Genomic DNA, 19,890 nt, shown 5'->3' with positions numbered 1-19,890 from the left:
ATTTAAAAAGTAATGCGTTACTTTGTAACGCGTTAGTCCCAACACTGCTAATCACTAACTTTGTTTCCCCCGGCCCCTTAACGGAGAACACCCAGCTAGTAACCTGGCAACCAAGCTTCAGCTTGCGGCAGTCATAAACTCATGTATCTTCGAATCTACTTTCAAATATATATGGGGAAGTGTAAGTTCAACCGTATTTGGTTGAAAAACATCACATTTAGTGATTGGTTGAAACCAGTGGAGGGGAACGTGTTTGAAGCCCGCTGCACCTTTTGCAAAAATAAATTAGTGTTTGTTTTGCTAATGTAACGTTTGCTAGTGCAGCGTTAGCTAGTGCAGCAGCTCCCGCAACAACAACAACGGGAGACCTCTGGGCGACGTTTGGGTCTACGTCGACCCTAAAAGCGGAGGTGCTGTAGACGCTAAATACCGTAGCTAAACACCAATCGTACAACAGCAACGATAAAAGATTGTAGCCAAGGCAGCAGAGCTCTGAATATAGCTCTTGTCACTCACTCACTCACTCACTCACTCACTCACTCACTCACTCACTCACTCACTCACTCACTCACTCACTCACTCACTCACTCACTCACTCACTCACTCACTCACTCACTCACTCACTCACACACACACACACTTTAATTGCTTGGGCCAATGGTTCGATGAAGATATCAAAAAGTGTTGGGGAGAGACAGCAGCCCTGTCTTGTCGACCTCTCTAATTTAATCTGATCCGTCAGACTACCGTTCACTTTCACTCTAGCTGTTGGTTCATGATACAATGATTTTATACATTTGATTGACTTTTCATTAAATCCAAACTTTTCTAAGACATTATACAAATAGACCCAGTTCACACTATCAAAAGCTTTTTCTGCATCTATACTCACTAACATTGCACTGTCTCCCCTCCTTTGGGCCTCCTCCACTATATGAATTGTTTTCCTTATATTATCTTGTGTCTGTCTCCCTCTAATAAAACCAGTCTGGTCCTCATCTATAATGTCGGGCATGAATGTCTCAAATCTTTTCGAAATGATGGACGTATACATCTTGTAGTCTACATTAAGTGTGGATATTGGTCTAAAGCTACTACATAATTCTTTATCCTTGCCTTCCTTGGGAATTGTAGTAATGATAGCCTCTTTCCATGACGGGGGAGTTTTGTTCTCTTTCATAGTATATTTAAATGATGCCAACAGTAAGGGGCTTAATTCCGATTTGAATATCTTATAAAATTCGGATGGCAGCCCGTCGCTGCCTGGTGACTTGCTATTTTTCATTCTACTAATTGCATCCCCCATCTCTTTTTCTGTAATATCTGAGTTCAATAGCCTATTCTGTTCTTCTCCTATCGATGGTAGGTCCAGCCCCTCTAAAAATGCCTTCCTCTGCTGCAGTTGGTTGTGCGTATAGTGTCCTATAATAATCCTCAAATGCTCTCTCTATGTCCTCCGGCTCTCTTAGTAACTCATTGGTTTTAGGATTCCTAATCTTATGTATAGTGTTTAATGTTTGTTGTGCCCTTATCTTTCTAGCCAATAATCTATTTGCTTTGGGCCCCCCTTCATAATATGCCTGCTTTACAAACCTAGCTTTCTTCTCCACCTCTATTAATAATATATGTTCTATCTTCCCTCTAATGTCCTTAACCTTCCTAAGTGTCTGTGGGTCATTTGTATTTTTATGTTGCCTCTCTAATTCTTTTAGTTGCCCAGTTAAATTTGTATAGAGTTCCAGTCTGGTTCTCTTAAGGTGTGCCATTTGTGCTATTAGTTTCCCCCTTAATACTGCCTTTAGTGCATCCCACAGAATAGTTGGGTCTACTTCTCCATTATCATTTTCCTCCTTATATCTGATTATCTCTCTCTTTAATTCTTCCACTAACCCCTTATTGTTTAATAGACCCACATTCAATATCCAGATGGTGTTCTTCCTCCTACCATTTAGATTCAATGTTAGATATATTGCACTATGGTCAGACAGGTCTGTAACACCTATTCTACAGTCTTCTACCCGATATTTATCTCCCTTTGACATAAAAAAGTAATCTATCCTAGAATAGACTGAGTGTGGGTGTGAGTAGTGTGTGTAGTCTCTATCTAGTGTGTGTATATCTCTCCATATATCTGTGATTCCTAGTTCCTTCAGTTGTATGTTCATGTATCTGACAATATGCGTCCTAGTCTTCCTTGTACTTGTTGTATCTAAATCATAGTTTAGTACCACATTGAAGTCCCCCCCGCAAATCAGGATTCCTTCCATTTCCACAGCTATGATATCAAACAATTCCTTAAAAAAAGTCTTATCGCTGTCTGGTGGGGCGTAAACATTAATTAGTGTAGCCATTTGTCCTTCCATTTTCCCCTTGATCACCACATACCTCCCCTCTCTGTCATATATTTCTTTGTTTATTTCAAATTTTACTGAGTTCCCAATTAGTGTAGCCACCCCTCTCCTACCTTGTTTAAATGAACTATACAATGTGTTGTTATATCCATACCTTTTCAGTTTTTCATGTTCTTGTACTGATAGGTGAGTTTCTTGCAATAAGATAACCTGCATCTCCTCCTTTCTAAATGTGGTTAATACTTTCCCCCTTTTAATCGGATTGTTCAAACCATTGACATTTAACGACACCATTTTGATTCCCCTACGTTGCATTATATTTCCCTTCAAAGCATCTTTTCGTTCCCTCTATGTCACAAAACACAATATATATAGTAGCAGCAACCGCTAAGCTAAACAAATACAAATTAAACATCAGAACTTGATCTTCCAAGGTTTTCGGGGGTTTCAAAAATGTCCCCCTTTCCCCCCGCTGGTGGGTGGAAGGTAAGGCCTCTCCTAGTGAGAGGGCCCCCCCTAGTGGCGGAGATCTCTCCTCTGGCTGATCTTCCAAGCGCACTATAATTGTCCAGCGTGTGGTTTAAACTCCGGAGCTCCCGGCCGGAACTTTGTGAACATTTTTCATATAGGCTTTAAACCCCTGGTGATTCTATGTTTCTAGTGAGTTAGCACTTCTTTAAATTAGTCCGAATCAGATCGTAAAATGTTATAGATAAATAATTACCCAGCCTGCAGTGCATACATGTTCCTTTTATAAAAACAAATAACAATCTTTCTTACTCACCCACTGCAGTGTTTCAAAGGTATTTTCGGGGCACAAAATAAAAGGCTATAGTCAGGGGCGGCGGGTGCTGTAGGCTAGGGAAGGCTAACGGCCCGTCCACACAGCGGCGTGCGTTGACGCTTCCCCATTCACTTTGAATGGGGTGACGTCACTTTTAGCCGAAATGCATCGTGGGAAGCGACGTGGAGCGTAGCTGGCGTGGCTCGCTGCAAAAGTTGAGCAATGTTGCTCGATAGCAATTGCAAATAGTAGTGGGGAAAGCGGACACCCCTGACACGTCCCGCGGAAAAGAGAGAAGAATTTGGCGTGCTGGGTGTTCGTACATACAGAGGAGTGAGGAGAAGAGTACAGAAGTCTAGATCTAGATCTGTCTGGTGTTGGGTCTATAACACAACTCATATCTCCTCCCAATATCAATAGATGGGAATTCAAATCGGGCATGGTGAAGAATAGCGATTTCCAGAGGTGTGGACTCGAGTCACATGACTTGGACTCGAGTCAGACTCGAGTCACCAATTTGATGACTTGAGACTCGACTTGACAAAATCACAAAACACTTGCGACTCGACTTGGACTTGAACACCAATGACTCGGGACTTGACTTGGACTTGAACACCAATGACTCGGGACTTGACTTGGACTTGAACACCAATGACTCGGGACTTGGACTTGAGCCTTCTGACTTGAGGTGACTTGATCATTTAATTCAGAGGTCTCCAACACGCCGATCGCGAGCTGCCGCTAGAAGAGCAGACTCCCGTCGGGGAGAGCAGAATCTTCAGCCGCTCCTACTCTTGCTGAGAATCCTTGCAGGCAGGGGCGGGACTTTATTTAGCTGGGCCACCATGCGGCCAATCATATGCGAGGACACACTAGGATCATACCATTATGTGAAAGAAGGGTGGGGGGCACAGCAGGTGTAGTGATATAGGCCAGCTGCACAGAGCGACGGGGAGATGGATTTCAATGCAAGCGCGTCGAAAAAAGTCAAGAAATGAGCGAAAACCGAAAAAAGAAGCAGCATCTGGCTGCATTTCAATTATATTGGAGAAAGCAAAGTTGAGTGCAGGATTTGTAAAATGAAAATAACCTTTTTTGGTTACCTTTTTTTTGGTAACCACTCAGGATTTATTGCCAGAGGAGGGAGAAGTTCAGATCTTGTACTTGAGTAAAAGTACCTGAGTGTAGGAATACACGGTTACAATACAAGTCCTGCATTCAAAATGTAAAAGTACAAAAGTATTAGCATCAAAATATAATTAAAGTACCACCTGCAGAGCGATCTAGATTCAGGTGTTCTTTTCCCCATAGAGACCGCCTCGCTGCACATTATCCCTTGCATAAAGATAGATTGTGGGTCCCTAACATGTTGTACTGTACACAGTGGGAAAAAACATTGTGGTTACCTCAACATCAGGGATCTTATACATTAAACTCCTTCTGAATCAAACTGTCACGGTAGCCTTACCTTACTGATCCCTCTTAAATTAGAAAAACACACGTTACTTTACCAGCAGAGAGAAAATTGATTATTAAATTATTAATGTGACTAATAAAGAGCGAGGTGAGAAGGTGAGCGAGGTGAGAAGTGCGGTCATCAGGGAGGGACTCGGAGTTGAGCCGCTCCTCCTTCGCGTCGAAAGAAGCCAGTTGAGGTGGTTCGGGCACCTAGTTAGGATGCCACCTGGGCGCCTCCCTAGGGAGGTGTTCCAGGCACGTCCAGCTGGGAAGAGACCAAGGGGTAGACCTAGGACCAGGTGGAGGGATTATATCTCTTCGCTGGCCTGGGAGCGCCTTGGGATCCCCCAGTCAGAGCTGGTTGATGTCGCCAGGGAAAAGAAAGTTTGGGGCTCTCTGCTGGAACTGCTACCCCCGCGACCCGACCACGGATAAGCGGGAGAAGATGGATGGATGGATTAATAAAGAGCGGTTTGATTATTAAGTATTATTCTTTTGATCGATCATTACATTTGGTGAAAAGCACATAATGTCTTGTTTATGACTCGTTTTGTCAAAGTTGGACTGGACTTGAACTTGCCCATCCTGACTTGAGACTTGACTTGGACTTGAGCGCAAAGACTTGAGACTTGACTCGGACTTGCAAAACAATGACTTGGTCCCACCTCTGGCGATTTCACAAAATGATGATCATCCCAATTGGGAGCATTCACAGAAACTAAGATGACCGGCTTCTGATAGAGTGTGCCAGAAATGATGACATAACGTCCATTTGGATCTAATATTGTATTAGTAGGGGTGAAATTAACTTTTTTCCAAACTAAAGTGGCTGTGCCCCTTGCGAATTAAACATTTGTCCAATCCACGGCCTATTCAGCTTTTGCTGATCAGAGTTCCAGAGATGTGTCTCCTGTATAAACATGATATCCGCATTCAGGTTTTTAAGATGTCATAATCTTTGTGCGTTTCACTGAAGCATTCAACCCACCAGTGTTCAAAGAGAGTATCCTGACCGCCTGTCCACCACAAGTCCCTGTCCCTGTACCAGTTACATTAGCCATCAATCAATCAATCAAAGTTTATTTATATAACCCAATATCACAAATGTTACATTTGTCTCAGTGGTCTTCACAGTGTGTACAGAATATCAGTATGACAATACGACACCCTCTGTCCTTAGACCCTCACATCGTACAAGGAAAAACTTCCGGAGAAAACCCACAGTTTAAAGGGAAAAATGGGAGAAACCTCAGGGAGAGCAACAGAGGATGGATCCCTCTCCTAGGACGGACAGACGTGCAATAGATGCCGTGTGTAAATTGAAAAGATAATACATTTGCAACATAGGTAGTCCAAATGTTTGGAAATGCATGTGTGTATAATAGGAAGATGAATCCACGAGGATATCCATCCATTACCACGGTACATAGCGGACATTGAAAAGAGTGGTTGACATTGTTTTTGACTTTATTTTTGCACATTACAATTACAGCACTGGCCCTATCACCCGCAACTATAAGAAAGGGCCCTTTATCGAAACATCTGCCCTGTGAGCCCTGCTTGACCCAATTTAATGGAGAAAGGCTACCATAAGATGATAACAAAGCAGCTGAGCTCAGGCATCACGGCTTGATTTATACTGCCAGTGTGTATTTTGTTGTGTTGCATGAAGAGCTAGGTCGTGTGTAGGCACTTGGTGAGGTTGTTATCAGAAAGTTAAACGAAATCTTCTTTGTGTCCTTTTGGAATTGACTAAACTTGCGTCCCATGAGGGTAGAAACAACTGCGATTGAGCAGAGCAGACCGTTGACGGTGTAGCTATCCTCCATAATCCCCCTGATAGAGGCTCTCATTTATATTCATTGGCTTTCTGAGTCACCCTAGCAGCACATCTCCACATCCGACATTTGTCTTCACGTCTGATGGGCATTGAATCCTGATCGACCATGTGAGGCTCTCTAATATTTTTGAACAAGTCAAATTGAGAGATTTTAAACAGTTTGGAGAATATAGAGATTTGTGAGCGTCCTCCTGAATTCTGTGTATTTGATTTTTAACACTATTTCAAGATGAGCAATTCTCTGTATTTTGTAAGATAGCCCTGAAATATCTACATTTGAATGTGGCCAAGAAGAATATTATGACTGTTAGTTTAACATCTAGTTATCCCCACTGTTTCCCCTGCACAACTTTATTCTTTTGGTCTAAAAATGGTCTGAAGATGGTGAAAAATGTCCATCCGATTTCCCCCAATTTCAAGGTTGTGTCTTTAAAGGTCCCATGACAAGCTTTTCCGGTTATTATCCGTCCCCTTGTGTGTTATGTAGCTTTTTATGCATGTAAACGGTCTGCAAAGTCGCAAATCCTCAAAGTACACCCTGTTGCGAGTAAAACAAACACAGAAAAGACCTGTCTATGCTGCCCCAGAACACCTCGCTGGAGATTTTTCTTTTTCCATTTTTTCTTCCTGGTCATAGTGAAGTAACGGTCATAGTGACTTAACGGCTCTGCGGATTGTGCACACAGACACTCACTCAGCCTTATCTTTTCTCAGCCGCGGTACTCCGTGGAGCTTCGCCGGCACACACACACACACACACACACACACACACACACACGCGCGCACACGCACACACACACACACACACACACACACACACACACTCAGCCTTATCTTTTCTCAGCCGCGGTACTCCGTGGAGCTTCGCCGGCACACACACACACACACACACACACACACACACACACACACACACACACACACGCACACGCACACACACTCAGCCTTATCTTTTCTCAGCTGCGGCTCCGCACACACACACACACACACACACACACACACACAGCCAGCCTGTCTGTGAGTGTGTGTGTGTGCTCAGGCTGAGTTCCGCGGTGTCTCGCTGTCTCGCAGACCCCACGCAGCAACCAGGAAACTACACCAGTAATCCAGCTCACACTGTCTGCTCCTCGAGCCTCAAAGGGCGGAGCAACGAGCCCCGCAACGTCCCGCCAACACGGCACCCAGACCCCACGCAGCATTCTCATCCGTTTGTCCTTACTGGTGTCATTTTCTGGTTGCTAACGCCATTGTAACACATAATCACTGATGTTCCGCTGTAACGGTGGTGGACTCATCAGAACAGAGTGGGCGAGCTGACCAATCAGAGCACAGTGGGCTTATAGGGAGGGGGGGGGGGCAGGAGCTCCAACAAGCCGTTTAGGACAGAGAGTGAATACACATACTATACAGAGATGCTGTATGAGAAACCAATGTGATTGTGGAACATTGAACAATGTAAATCTATTCTAGTAGACCTCAACCATGGAATTATGATCAGTAGAAATGGCCATGTCATGGGACCTTTAAATGTGTTTTGTAAATCCAAACCCAGGGCCGGCCCTGACCAATTTGCTGCCCTAGACAAGATTTTAGCTGGCGCCTCCCCCCCCCCCCCCAAATGCAGACACTTACACTTACTATGACTCACGCGTGCACGGTTGTGGCATGACCACCAACACAGGAAGATATGGCCACGAGATGTGTGCAACTGTATTTAGTTTCCTATCCATTTGAACATGATTTAAGTGGGGGTGGGGACCTCACGGGAGTCTGGGGGCATGCACCCCCGGGAAGACTTTTTTTATTAATATGGAAGTTAAAAGCATCAATCTGGTGCACTTTGAGAGCAACATTAGGAAATCTATGGATACATCTCTCAACACCCAGATGAAACAGAACTGTAAGAAGATTTTCTTTCTTAACAAATCACTCCCCTTTCAAACTGTATTCTTGTTTATTAATAACAACTTTTTTGTACTGTCATATAGTATTTATACCTGTTTTTCACCTATTCTCTTATTTTTTTATAACTATAATGATCATATAAAGGTGTGCCTTTACCTCACTGAGCTGAGGTTATCAGAGCCGCTCAGTCTTTCAGGAGAGAGCTCTCTAAAGCTCTCTCCCCCACGGCCGCTTACACAGTAAATTCCAATGTTAATAAAAGCACCCAGAAGCTGTGTACGTTTTTTGGGAGTTTGATTTATTTTAAATTAACACAAATACAAAATTAAAACCTATAATTGCACACTAAAACCATTATTTCAAAAAAAGAACAATTTCACATAAACCTCTGGTTTTTTACTGGGACTTGGGTGGTTCAACTTGATTTGGGGGGGGGTGTGTTCCATAGTTTATGGGCGCTGTACACAATATAGGCGCAGTTCTGTTAGTATAAGAAAATAAGATGGACTTTGTTGGTCCACAATTGGGAAATTGTGTTATGAAAAAATATTTGTTTTCTAATTTCTAACTTCTTTTTTTTCCTCCCCAAAATATATGAATATTGAATACTATTCTGAAATGAAGAATTGTGGGGCTGCAAAGATTTCCTGGCCACAAACTCAAGAAAAGATCTTACTTTGGCACGAATCCTTGCAAAAAAAGGACACCATAATCATTTAAATATTTTTCTTTTATAACATTTTAAATAATAATGCCAAAATGACATTCCATCTAATGTCATGAATCACACTGCAATTGAGATATCGGTCTAAATCAATGCAATTAGATATTATTTTCGAATGTTTCCACCCTACTTAAAACTGCATTATCTGCTATTTTTGCATAAAAAACGTTAATGATTAATTGATAATAAAAATAGTTACCTGTTTGTTTTTTGTCGATAAACAAATCGTTTAATCGACTTATCATTGCAGCTCTACTGATAGGATACGTTCCATAGAGTTTCATTATGTAACAATACAAAAAGGAAGTTTCATTGTTAAAGGAAAAGAGATAAAGTTGGATTGTATGTTGATTCTGTTTTTGAATATGTTTCAGCTTTCTGTTATCTGTTGTGTTCAGCTTTTTGGAAAACACCTTGAAAGAGACTTTGCATTTTAATTGTACAACAATGTACAACCCCTGTTGTCCTTCAGGATCAGAGGTTATTGTTGGGGTTAACAAGTACCGGCTGGCGAAAGAGGAGATCGTGGAGGTGCTGGCTATAGACAATACTGCTGTGCGCCACAAACAGATTGACAAACTAAAAAAGGTCAGTGATCCTTTGACAATGAAAAACACTGATGTTATTGCACCCTTAGGTATTGCCACCACAAATACATTTGCATGCAAAGATAGGAAAACATTGGTACGGCTGACTCACCAAGTAGAAGTGATGTGTTTTCAAAAAAATCTAGAGATGTTTATCTAGTGATGGTTAAATGAATGTGCGTTAATTGTGAAGTTTGACATTTTACTATTATTTTGAAAGCTTTATCAAATATCCTCATATTCTAATATCATCAATTTACCAAACCGCATGAAGTATATGCTAGAGAACAATGAATTACATTTAAAATCGATGATGACGGGAAGATAAAGCAACAATCATTTTCTATACTCTACTTGAATTAATACTTACAATTGAGAAATAATGAATAGAGATCTCAACAAATGCAGTTGAGGAACTCTGTGTGGAATTCTTAGTTAGGGAAATCAACAGAACTACTCTTCCCATATTTTTCTATTTTTCTGTCCGTTATATGTACTTGATTTTAATGCACAGAAACCTTGCAGGCAGGCATAGAGCATACTCTATGTAAACTGACAGTAGAGAAATCCTGTACCGGCTGTCATGGAGTTAAATATCTCTGTATCACCGCTCTCGTTGGAATGTCACTGGGCTCGGAAATGTAGTTACATTCAGATCTGTCACAACAGGTAGAACAAAAACAAACAGGTGCTTATGGGAATTTAGGATGGATAATTTTTGACAATGTTTTAGCAAAGCTTTAACTGTCAAAACAATCTGCAGTGATATTATAGTGAAAATAATTTATAGTGCGCCTTCATTTAATAGGATTGGTAAACAACTGAGGCTTTTTAGCTATTTTTTAAATGTATGGACCCAGTGATAGAAGTATTTGTGTGGGAACTGCAGACACTATACGTCATACTCATAGACTGTGTATATATAAAGGTCATACTCCAAGGCTCAATCACAAACAAGTATTGTTTAGGTCATGACCTACGTCTAAATTCAGGGGACGTCAGTTGGAGTGTCTGGGTTCAAGGTCTATGGGGGATGGGCTCTAGAGGGTTGTCAGTGGGAGACATCATGACGTGCTGCTGCATGTGCCGATGAGTCACATATCTGAGCCATTTTCATTTTTAATCTTTAACATGTTTTACTCCATTTTAAAGTAAGTTCTCCCTTGGTATGTTCTTATTTTTACTGTTTAGTGTTGTTAATGTGATTTTTGCTCCAATTTTTTATTTTAGCACCAAAATATCATAACATTAACATATTGTGCTCAGTGACTTGATAGTAATAATAGTTAATTCCCTTATTTCCATCTTCTAATCTTTCCGTATTTATAATGATAGTTTTGAATTAGATCTTCTTGAAAAGAATTCCCAAAGGTTATGTCAGAATGCCTTTCTACAGGGGAATACAAACACTGGGAAAAAAAATGTTGCTTGTATACTGGCGGTGATAATAATAACTTTGATTAATAATAATGGCTGCATTCCATTCCACTCAGCCATTTTCTTTACCACTCAGGGATCTTTTTTTAGTCCTAAAGATTCCTTAAACACATTATTTTGTATCCCTTTATACATTCATATATTATTTATAATGAATTCTATTGGTGTTAAAAATGTTGTTAGAAAAATAACTTGTTTATGACTCCTGTCTCTGTCGCAGGTGAGGGAGACTCGTGACCCAGAGGTGGCAAATAAGTGCCTGGCAGCCATTGAGGAGTGTTCCCGAACCGGAAAGGGCAACCTTCTCGGCCTGGCTGTGGAGGCAGCACGAGCCAGGTCAGAACTCCCTCAGTCACTAAAACCTCTAACTGTACTGACCATCTTTTTGTCTGTGCATCTTAAAGAAGATATATTATGCTCATTTTCAAGTTCGTATTCATATTTTGTGCCTCTACTGTGACATGTTTCCATGCTTTAATGTTCAAAAGGTCTTTTATTTTTTTCATACTGCCTCTTTTCACCCTCCGTCTGAAACCAGAGCTCAGTCTGCTCTGATTGGTTAGCTGGACAGCTCTGTTGTGATTGGTCAACCGTTAGAGATGTGTCGGAAATGTCCCACCCTTAGCATATCACATGGCATTTGTTGGAACGCTAGCCAATAAAAGCACGAGTATTACATAGTGATGTCATTATGTTAGGAAGTAAAACAATTGGGTCAAATAGAGACATTTCAGGGATTTTAGCCTTTGCAGAGCATTTACACGCACACAAAGCTATAAAGAGAAAACTCCAAAAAGCATAACATTGGCTCTTTGAGCTTTTAATATTAAATGTTGTGATGTATCCCTGGAATAAAGAACTGGAACACAAGGAGAACACTGGAGAGTTTTGAGCTGAGGTCAGACACTAAGGATTTAAAGTTACGGACGGAGAATCGACAAGACACTTGCTTAGACACATTAATGGCTCAGTCTCCAACCAAGCCTGAGATCCTCTTGCCTTTTTCTTGTTATTTAAGTAATCCTAAGAGAATATTCAATATTCTATGACAAGATACTAGATGTCTCTGGTATCTGACAGGTATCCACCTCAGGACTCCCAGAGGTCCCTCCCGCTCTTTGCCTCTCTGTCAACTTTGTCCTGGTATTATCGGTCGAGCAGATCCCGGAGGAGTGTGAGGAGAGGGAAAGGCTAAATGAATTAGAACTCAGGATCCAGATAAATAATTCCCTATCAAATGTAATTGGTTGCCTTAATGTTCACTCATGGCATATTGTTTCTCCATTGTGCATAATACTTCACGAAAGATGTTCTCTGATTATCTCTGACCGTGTGAAAGAAAGTCCCCCTTTGTTTCAGACTGACGCTTTGAAGATACCTACGCACGCATGCTCCATTCAGTAAAACAAAAACCATCTTGATAATCATATTTTTTCTTCAATGATCTTTTTGTTCATCAACCTCTGGCAACATGTCTTGCTTAATGTTCATCTTACTTGAGGCTGTCATGCGGAAAGTCATGTCAGAGTCAAACTCATCTGTGGCAATACCGCAATTATAGAAAAACTATGTTTCTGTTTAGTTAGATACTTAATAATCTGATATTAATCAAGTAACTGTGTGTGGGGCAAACACACACGTGGATAACCTGACTACAACACTGATACTGTTGAGCTGTTTCCACCTGCTGATCAAAACCCACAAACCGTGAGGAGCTTCCACAGCATGAGGCACATTCCCTATAACCACTTCAACATCCTGTGCAATTGTAATACCGTTTGACCTTTACTCTAAATTAAACATACATCATACTTTGTTTTGAGTACAAATGACTCGCTCCTATTTTATTCAAGAGCTGCCATACAAAACACAAAAGCTTCTTGATCATTGCTTTTTTATAACCCTTAATGCAACACTGATATTGTGGAAATTAGACTAGTGTAAATCTTTATGCAGTGTGACACCGAAGGCACTACTATAAATAATAATGAATCATCCTGCAGTGAGATGAAAAAGCAGAGACATTAGCATTCAGTTTAAATTGTGTAGATATCTTGAACTGAACTGAAACCATTTGAACTGCATCTCCTTGAATTATTGAGCTTCATTTAGTGTAAACACATTCAGAAAGATGCTGTCTTCTTTTTTCATTACAGGTGTTCGGTTGGTGAGATAACTGATGCAATGAAAAAAGTGTTTGGTGAACACAAAGCCAGTACCAGGATGGTGAGCGGTGCTTATCTCAGCGAGTACGGAGCGCACGAAGAGATCTCTGCGGCACACAATAGGTAGAAAATGCATCTAATCAGTATCTTCACATTCATTATGCTCTTACTGATTGCTGGGCTGGTTGACTTACATGCGTTCTTTTCCTATTTCTCTCGTCTTCAAATCTCAGAGTTGCAGAATTTAAGAAGCACGAAGGCAGGAACCCCCGACTGCTGGTAGCCAAAATGGGGCAGGACGGTCACGACAGGGGGGCCAAAGTCATCGCCACAGGGTTTGCCGACCTGGGCTTTGATGTGGATATTGGACCACTGTTTCAGGTCAGTGTGAGACAAAAGCTATTCATCTGCTGCAGTACAACACCACAGTTAAAATCTTCCCAGAAGCAGTTGCTATACCCAGAAGCTACCTTTTAAGCAAGAGTTGGTCACATAAAAAACCTCATTGTATTTGTGCAGTAATTGTAAAATGTAAAACTTATAGTCAGTATAAAAGGTAAAGGGTAACTATAAGTTATTTTTAAGATCGGCTTTACTTGATCAAGATACACCTATTACAGATGGACTTTTGATGGTTAACCAAACATTTCTTAAAGATACTCGAGTAATATTAAGTAGGTGTCTACTAGACTGTACGTGATAAGATATTCAATCAATCTTATATGACTGAAAGACTGTTTGTTCTCACTTGTTATTCTTCTAGTGTTCTACCAATTATCCCCTTGTTATTTTCTGTAAAAATGTACAAGTTGGCAAACTCTTAGATGCTGAAAGGACTCTGAATTGGACTTTATTGAAACCAGGTGCACTTAAAAATTCTTACTCTCCCTTCTAACCGTACGTTTCTTATAAAAGGACTCGGAGTTTTGAATGACATTTACTTTTTTCTTGACATTTGGATTAAATGTCAGAATGTACTATCTTTACAAGAATTTCTGAATGTGAGCTTCCAACATACTTTACCGCCCCACAATGCAATGCACCTACAGTACGTGCCTCCAGACCTGTCATCAGTCTTGTGAGATTGTGATGCAAATCTAGAATATAATAGATTTTATACTCTAGATTGTTGTGGTAATAATGCCTGTTTGCAACGTTTTTTGATATGTGAAGGATCCTGCTTGTGTTTATGTCAGTATGTAGTCTGTTGGTAAAATTATAATTTAAATATGTATTTAGTAGGCAGTGATTATATACTGATGGATGTACCTGCTATTTTGACCACAGCTTTAAACGTGTCAGACGCAAGTGCAGCACATAAACCCTTATTTAATCACTACATTCCATTCAGGTGTGTCAGTGTAATGTTCCTGTTATTGTGCATGTTCACTTACAGCAGAGTTTACAGGCACATTACAATGGTACAATGGCGTTGGTAATCTAATTAGATGCACCTGTGCTTTCCCTTTAATAACCAATGAAATATTTACTGAAAGAAAAAGTCTGAAAGCCTTTTATTGCTTCCTTTCTCCGTGTTAAAGTATAATTAAATCACCCAAAACATGCAACACATCTTATGTCATACGGAACAATTTAATGTGTTACCTGAAAGCAAAACAATTATTGTGTGTCATTTTTTTTTTTCAGAGCAACGTCTTTTTTTAGACGAGAAAGTAACAATTAAAATTCCCATTATGTGATTAGTTATTTGGAAATTAACACCAATGTTTGGAGCTGCTGTGTGTGAGAGTGGCTGGTCAGTGCACACAAGCAAATGTTGACAAAATGTTATTGGAGTGACTTAATGGTAGACACAGATCCAGACTGTTTCACTATTGAGTATGTCATAAAAATACTAATAATAATTTTTATCAAGAGCCATACATTTGCCGACAGATAGCTAAAGCTAGGTAGGTCAATGGCTAACGTTAGCTAGTTAGCAAGTGTTAACTAGCTAGCCTGTTCATGTAAGCCAGTGGTTCCCCATGGAACGAGCCATTTTGTGCGTGTGCGCGAGAGAGAGAGCGCACCGGTACCGGAGATCGTAGTTGTTAGCTACGCAATATAAAGAGTTTTTTCAACAACAAAGTGGAGGAGAGTCCTCTCCTGTCAGACTGAGAGACTCAGTGAACTAAAGGACTCTCTGAGTGTTTAGATAGTTAACTAGTCTAAGTTATCTCAGTGGGTCTCAAACGTTTTGGTCACCATTAATGTAAACAATTATCACACGTTTATATGATCATTATAGTTATAAAAAAAATAAGAAAATAAATGAAAAACAAGTATGAAATACTATATGACAGTAAAAAAAGAATAAAGTTTTTAAAAGGGTGATTTGTAAAATATCCATAAAGAAAAAGTAAATCTGTTAACAGTTCTGTTTCATATGGGTTTTGAGAGAGGTATCCATAGATCTCTTCATTTTGCTCTCAAAGTGCACCAGATTGATGCTTTTAACTTCAATATTTAAAAAGAAATCGTCCCGGGGGAGCTTGCCCTCAGACAAAAATAGCACTTTACCCCTGCTTACACCTATATGCCTCGAGCCTTCATTGTAACTGTCACACTGTGTATTTGTGTGGGGAGTGTTGCAGTAGGAAATTCCACTGTAGCGACCGGTACATTAATGGGAAACCCTAAATGTTTGAGCACCCTCTATGAAACGTCAAGCTACCCCACAGCACCCCCAAAATAAATATCTGGCGCTGCCACTGAGCCTGACTATTTGTGTTGGGGGGGCCCCGACTTATTGTTTTCTCCAAAGGGGGGGCCTGACAGAAAACGTTTGAGAACCACTGATGTAAGCTAGCTATCTAACTGCACACTGAAAGGTAGATTGATTTTGGTCTCTAGATTAATATATGTACTTTTCAATACTGTTGAGGTTTTTTCCCCTTTTGCAGTGACAGTTATTACAAAAACACTTACGACAAATCTTGCTTTAGGAAGGAGCATCCGTCGCGCTGATATGCCTCGTGCTTCCATAGTTCCTCATAGTGGAACCATCTACTGGAAGAGACACTACAAAGTTACTTACTGTAAAATGTTCTCACATGTGATTTCTAGCCATTCTGATTTTGTCGGCTCAGGGAATGTGGTACTGTAGAATGTTCCAATGGCAGCATTGAAGCTGTGAACATATAATTCATTGTTTATAACGCTGTCGTGCCAGACTGAAAAGCACAATTGCGTTCAAAACCAAAGATGACAAAAAGGGGCACGTGGCATAAGGTGCATACACTTTATAGTGTTAGCCGCTGATCCCAAACCCTGTAACTTTGATTTTGAAAAGCACATAGAAGGTGGGAACATGCTGAAGGGCAGAATTGCATTGCTCAAATTATAGACACACATTCGTAAACAGACACACAGTCGGTTTCTTGTTGTTTGTTGATAAGAGGATTTACTAGTTCAAACAACTTGTTGAGTTATCTTCAAATTCACCCTGGTGAGCTCAGATTCTGATGATGGAAATCATAAAGCGGAATAAAAAGTCAATACTCCCTGAGCTGAAGTTGTTCAGGTTGCTTCATTTTCTGTGTTTCACCTCACATCATTACCTTGATGTCGACTGTTGTTTGACTTCTTTTTCAAATGAAGTAGTTAAATAATGAATGGAGCATTGGATACAAATCTGATTAAATAAAAACATTTATAGAGTTTGTAGATGTCTATTGTTTAGCTGTACTTTGTGATCTTTGTATTGCACCACAACTTTTTGAAAGTTCGTGCAACTCACCCAGTTTTTCTCTGTTTTTCCATGCTTGACTCTTGGGTGAACAGACTCCACTTGAGGTCGCTCAGCAGGCGGTCGATGCAGACGTGCACTGTGTCGGGGTCAGCACGCTGGCAGCAGGACACAAGACCCTGGTACCGGAGCTACTCAAGGAACTACGGAAGCTGAACAGGCCAGATATCCTGGTCATCTGTGGAGGTGTCATCCCACCACAGGTAACCTTTGACCATATGTTATATTATATTATATCATATATATCATGGTGGGAATAATAATCGATATCTTGTTACATGGTGTTTGGTTGACATTGACCTACCTTCTGTGTTTTCATTGTCTCTTCAATTCCCCTCACCAAGAAGGTTATGTTATCGGTTCAGTTTGTTTGTCTGTTTTTCAGAAGGTTTGCGTAAAAAATGACTGCCCACGTTTTTATTAAACTGGATCTAAGGATGTAGCATGGGCCAAAAAAGAAGCCATTAACCTTTGGGGAAATTAAAAGCATTTGATGAATGGAAACGGCCTTCAATGTTGTCTGCGATGTGGACTCTTAGCGCGAAAGTGTTCTAGGGTTCCTATGCCTACAAAGACTGAACAATACTGTATCTATACCGTACAAATGGAAACAACCTTGGCTGAGGTCGGCGCTCTGACAGTACCCTTCTCCTTTGAATCAGGTTTTACTCTTTTGTGCATGCTTGAATTTGTAGTTCATGCAATAGTAACTGAATAATAATAATAACTGAGATTTCTATAGCGCCTTTCAAGGGACCCAAGGTCGCTTTACAGGAATAGGGCCGAGCACACACAAAACAAAACAAAGGTCAGACAGACAAAACAACAGATAGATTTAAGGGCCGAAAGCCTTGATGAACAGATGGGACTTGAGGGCCCTTTTGAAGGCGTCCAGTGTGGGGATGTTGCAAATCTCCGCAGGGAGAGCGTTCCAGAGGGTGGGGTGAGTGTTAAAAAGTGTACTGTAAGCAGGTGTAGGGACAGATGGCAAGGTATTTTGTGCCTGTATTTGTCAGGCTGATGTTTAAATGTAGACCTGATGTTTGAACAAAGTAAGTAAAAGCATCACACTTTCCCAGTACATGTGAGGAATTTTCAATAATCAAAGCTGTAAAATGATTATAAATAATTAAACCCAAGGTTTCTTTTATATCTTCTAATGAGCCTGAGAAAGGCGTTGAGATGCTGGTGTATGTTGGAATACATCATTCCACACATGGAGCTGGTAATCTTGTCATTAATCACCACGTTGTAGACCTTTAGCTGTGCCTTTTAGAAGCTGCTTGAAAATATCTCGACAGCTATTCTAGAGAAGCTTAGTTCTTAAAGCCTCCGACATGAAAAACACACGTAAAATGATGTCATCCCGCTGTCAACTGGAAAAAGATCCAATCTGATGTAATGATCATCATTCCTTCTCTAGAGAGGATGTCCTTGATTACATGCAGTGCTGTCTCTGTCATCCTGTTCCTATCAATCCCATTTCTCTGCAAACACATTTCATCCCTTTGCTTTTGAGGATACGTCTAGTTGAGTCTGTGAAGCTTAATTGACAGCCTAATTACATATATGTGCTCGTTCTTTCATATATAGAGCTGACTTTTTCATTCACTGCAGTTCATATGCTGTTTTCCACCTGTGTGTACGCAGGACTATGAGTTCTTGTACCAGAGTGGCGTATCCGCTATTTTCGGCCCAGGAACCAGGATCCCACAAGCTTCCGTGGACGTTATCGACAACATCGAGAAGAGCCTGGGAAAAATTCGACAGGCCATGTGAACTCAAGCTAAAAATAAAAAAATGTCTGTTCATGACAAATCAACAGAACGCTCACACTTCTGAAAAGAATCTGTTGGACTTGTTGCATAGGATTGTAAGTGAGTGACATTCCCAATCATGAGAACACAGCATTTACAGCATTAAACAAATCTGTTGGGGTGTCATGGTTGTATTTACATTGCATTCTATGTTTATGACATGTGATTACTTATAGTATCCTCACAGTTTGCCTTTTGCAGTCTTGTTACTACTACATCACTTTTACATTTGCATCCTTTGCAGCCTGTGTGGAAATTGCTGTGGTTGAATGATTATTAATATCCTAGAGATTCAAGAATATGAGAAGGATGTTTTGGTTAATACTATGGAGTTTGAGAGGAAATACTTCTGATAGATATTAGACTATGTTAGGTTTTTTTCCCAACACATAACAAACAATAAATAAAACATTCTCTATAATAATTTTAAACAACATTTCATAGAAACATTGGCTTAAGATGAAATGTGCGGATTAGATTTTCTTTTTAAAACATTACATCTAAACCCTATACACCCACTTGGAATGTAATACTTTGGATTGAGGAATATGTGTGTTTCTCAATCACGTAATAGGGTGTTATTAGTGCAGTGGAGATGAAAAGATAGATCTTTACATCAAAACAAGCCCCTCATCACCCTGGGTTTTTTCTCATGGCTATAATCAACTTATAAGTGGTCTTCTGTTCTATCTTGATTGCCTGCAGTCATGTTTAATTCATTCAACTTCTAAAAAATAAAACCACAAAACAGTAAATGGCAATTTATTTGGAAATTGTATTTTCTTATTTGTGATTCTCAGATTAAGCGTCTTTGGTCAAAATAAAGTCATGAAAATGTGCCTCAATATCTATGGTATTAACACTGCACACATCGCATATTGAATCATTTTAAAAGCTAGATATCAGACAGAGACTTTTTATACAAATTGTGCCATTCTGTACCCTATATGTTGCAACACCCCCTTTCCTGTCAAGCTATATCTATATCCAAGGATCTGAATGGCAATATATGCAACAAATCTGGTGAGATGTTACAAAAATTAGGAAGATGATTTATTTTGACACCGTTTTGAC

At 40.3% G+C, this 19,890-nt stretch overlaps 1 protein-coding gene across 1 annotated transcript in view; it reads left to right on the top strand.

Annotated features, from left to right (window-relative positions):
* Window positions 1–19,655, top strand: part of mmut (methylmalonyl CoA mutase) — a 32,398-nt gene extending 12,743 nt beyond the window's left edge. Inside the window, 6 exon segments of the mRNA XM_034076060.2 lie at window positions 9,535–9,650; window positions 11,307–11,422; window positions 13,243–13,374; window positions 13,485–13,632; window positions 17,035–17,202; window positions 18,650–19,655. Coding sequence (XP_033931951.1) covers window positions 9,535–9,650; window positions 11,307–11,422; window positions 13,243–13,374; window positions 13,485–13,632; window positions 17,035–17,202; window positions 18,650–18,778 — 809 coding nt within the window. The 3' untranslated portion in view covers window positions 18,779–19,655.
* The last annotated feature ends 235 nt before the right edge of the window (window positions 19,656–19,890 follow it).

This window comes from Pseudochaenichthys georgianus, chromosome 24, assembly GCF_902827115.2.
Source record: "Pseudochaenichthys georgianus chromosome 24, fPseGeo1.2, whole genome shotgun sequence".
NCBI classification, from domain to species: domain Eukaryota; kingdom Metazoa; phylum Chordata; class Actinopteri; order Perciformes; family Channichthyidae; genus Pseudochaenichthys; species Pseudochaenichthys georgianus.
The sequence above is the reverse complement of the archived record's forward strand: the minus strand, read 5'-3'. Positions and strand labels throughout refer to the sequence as shown.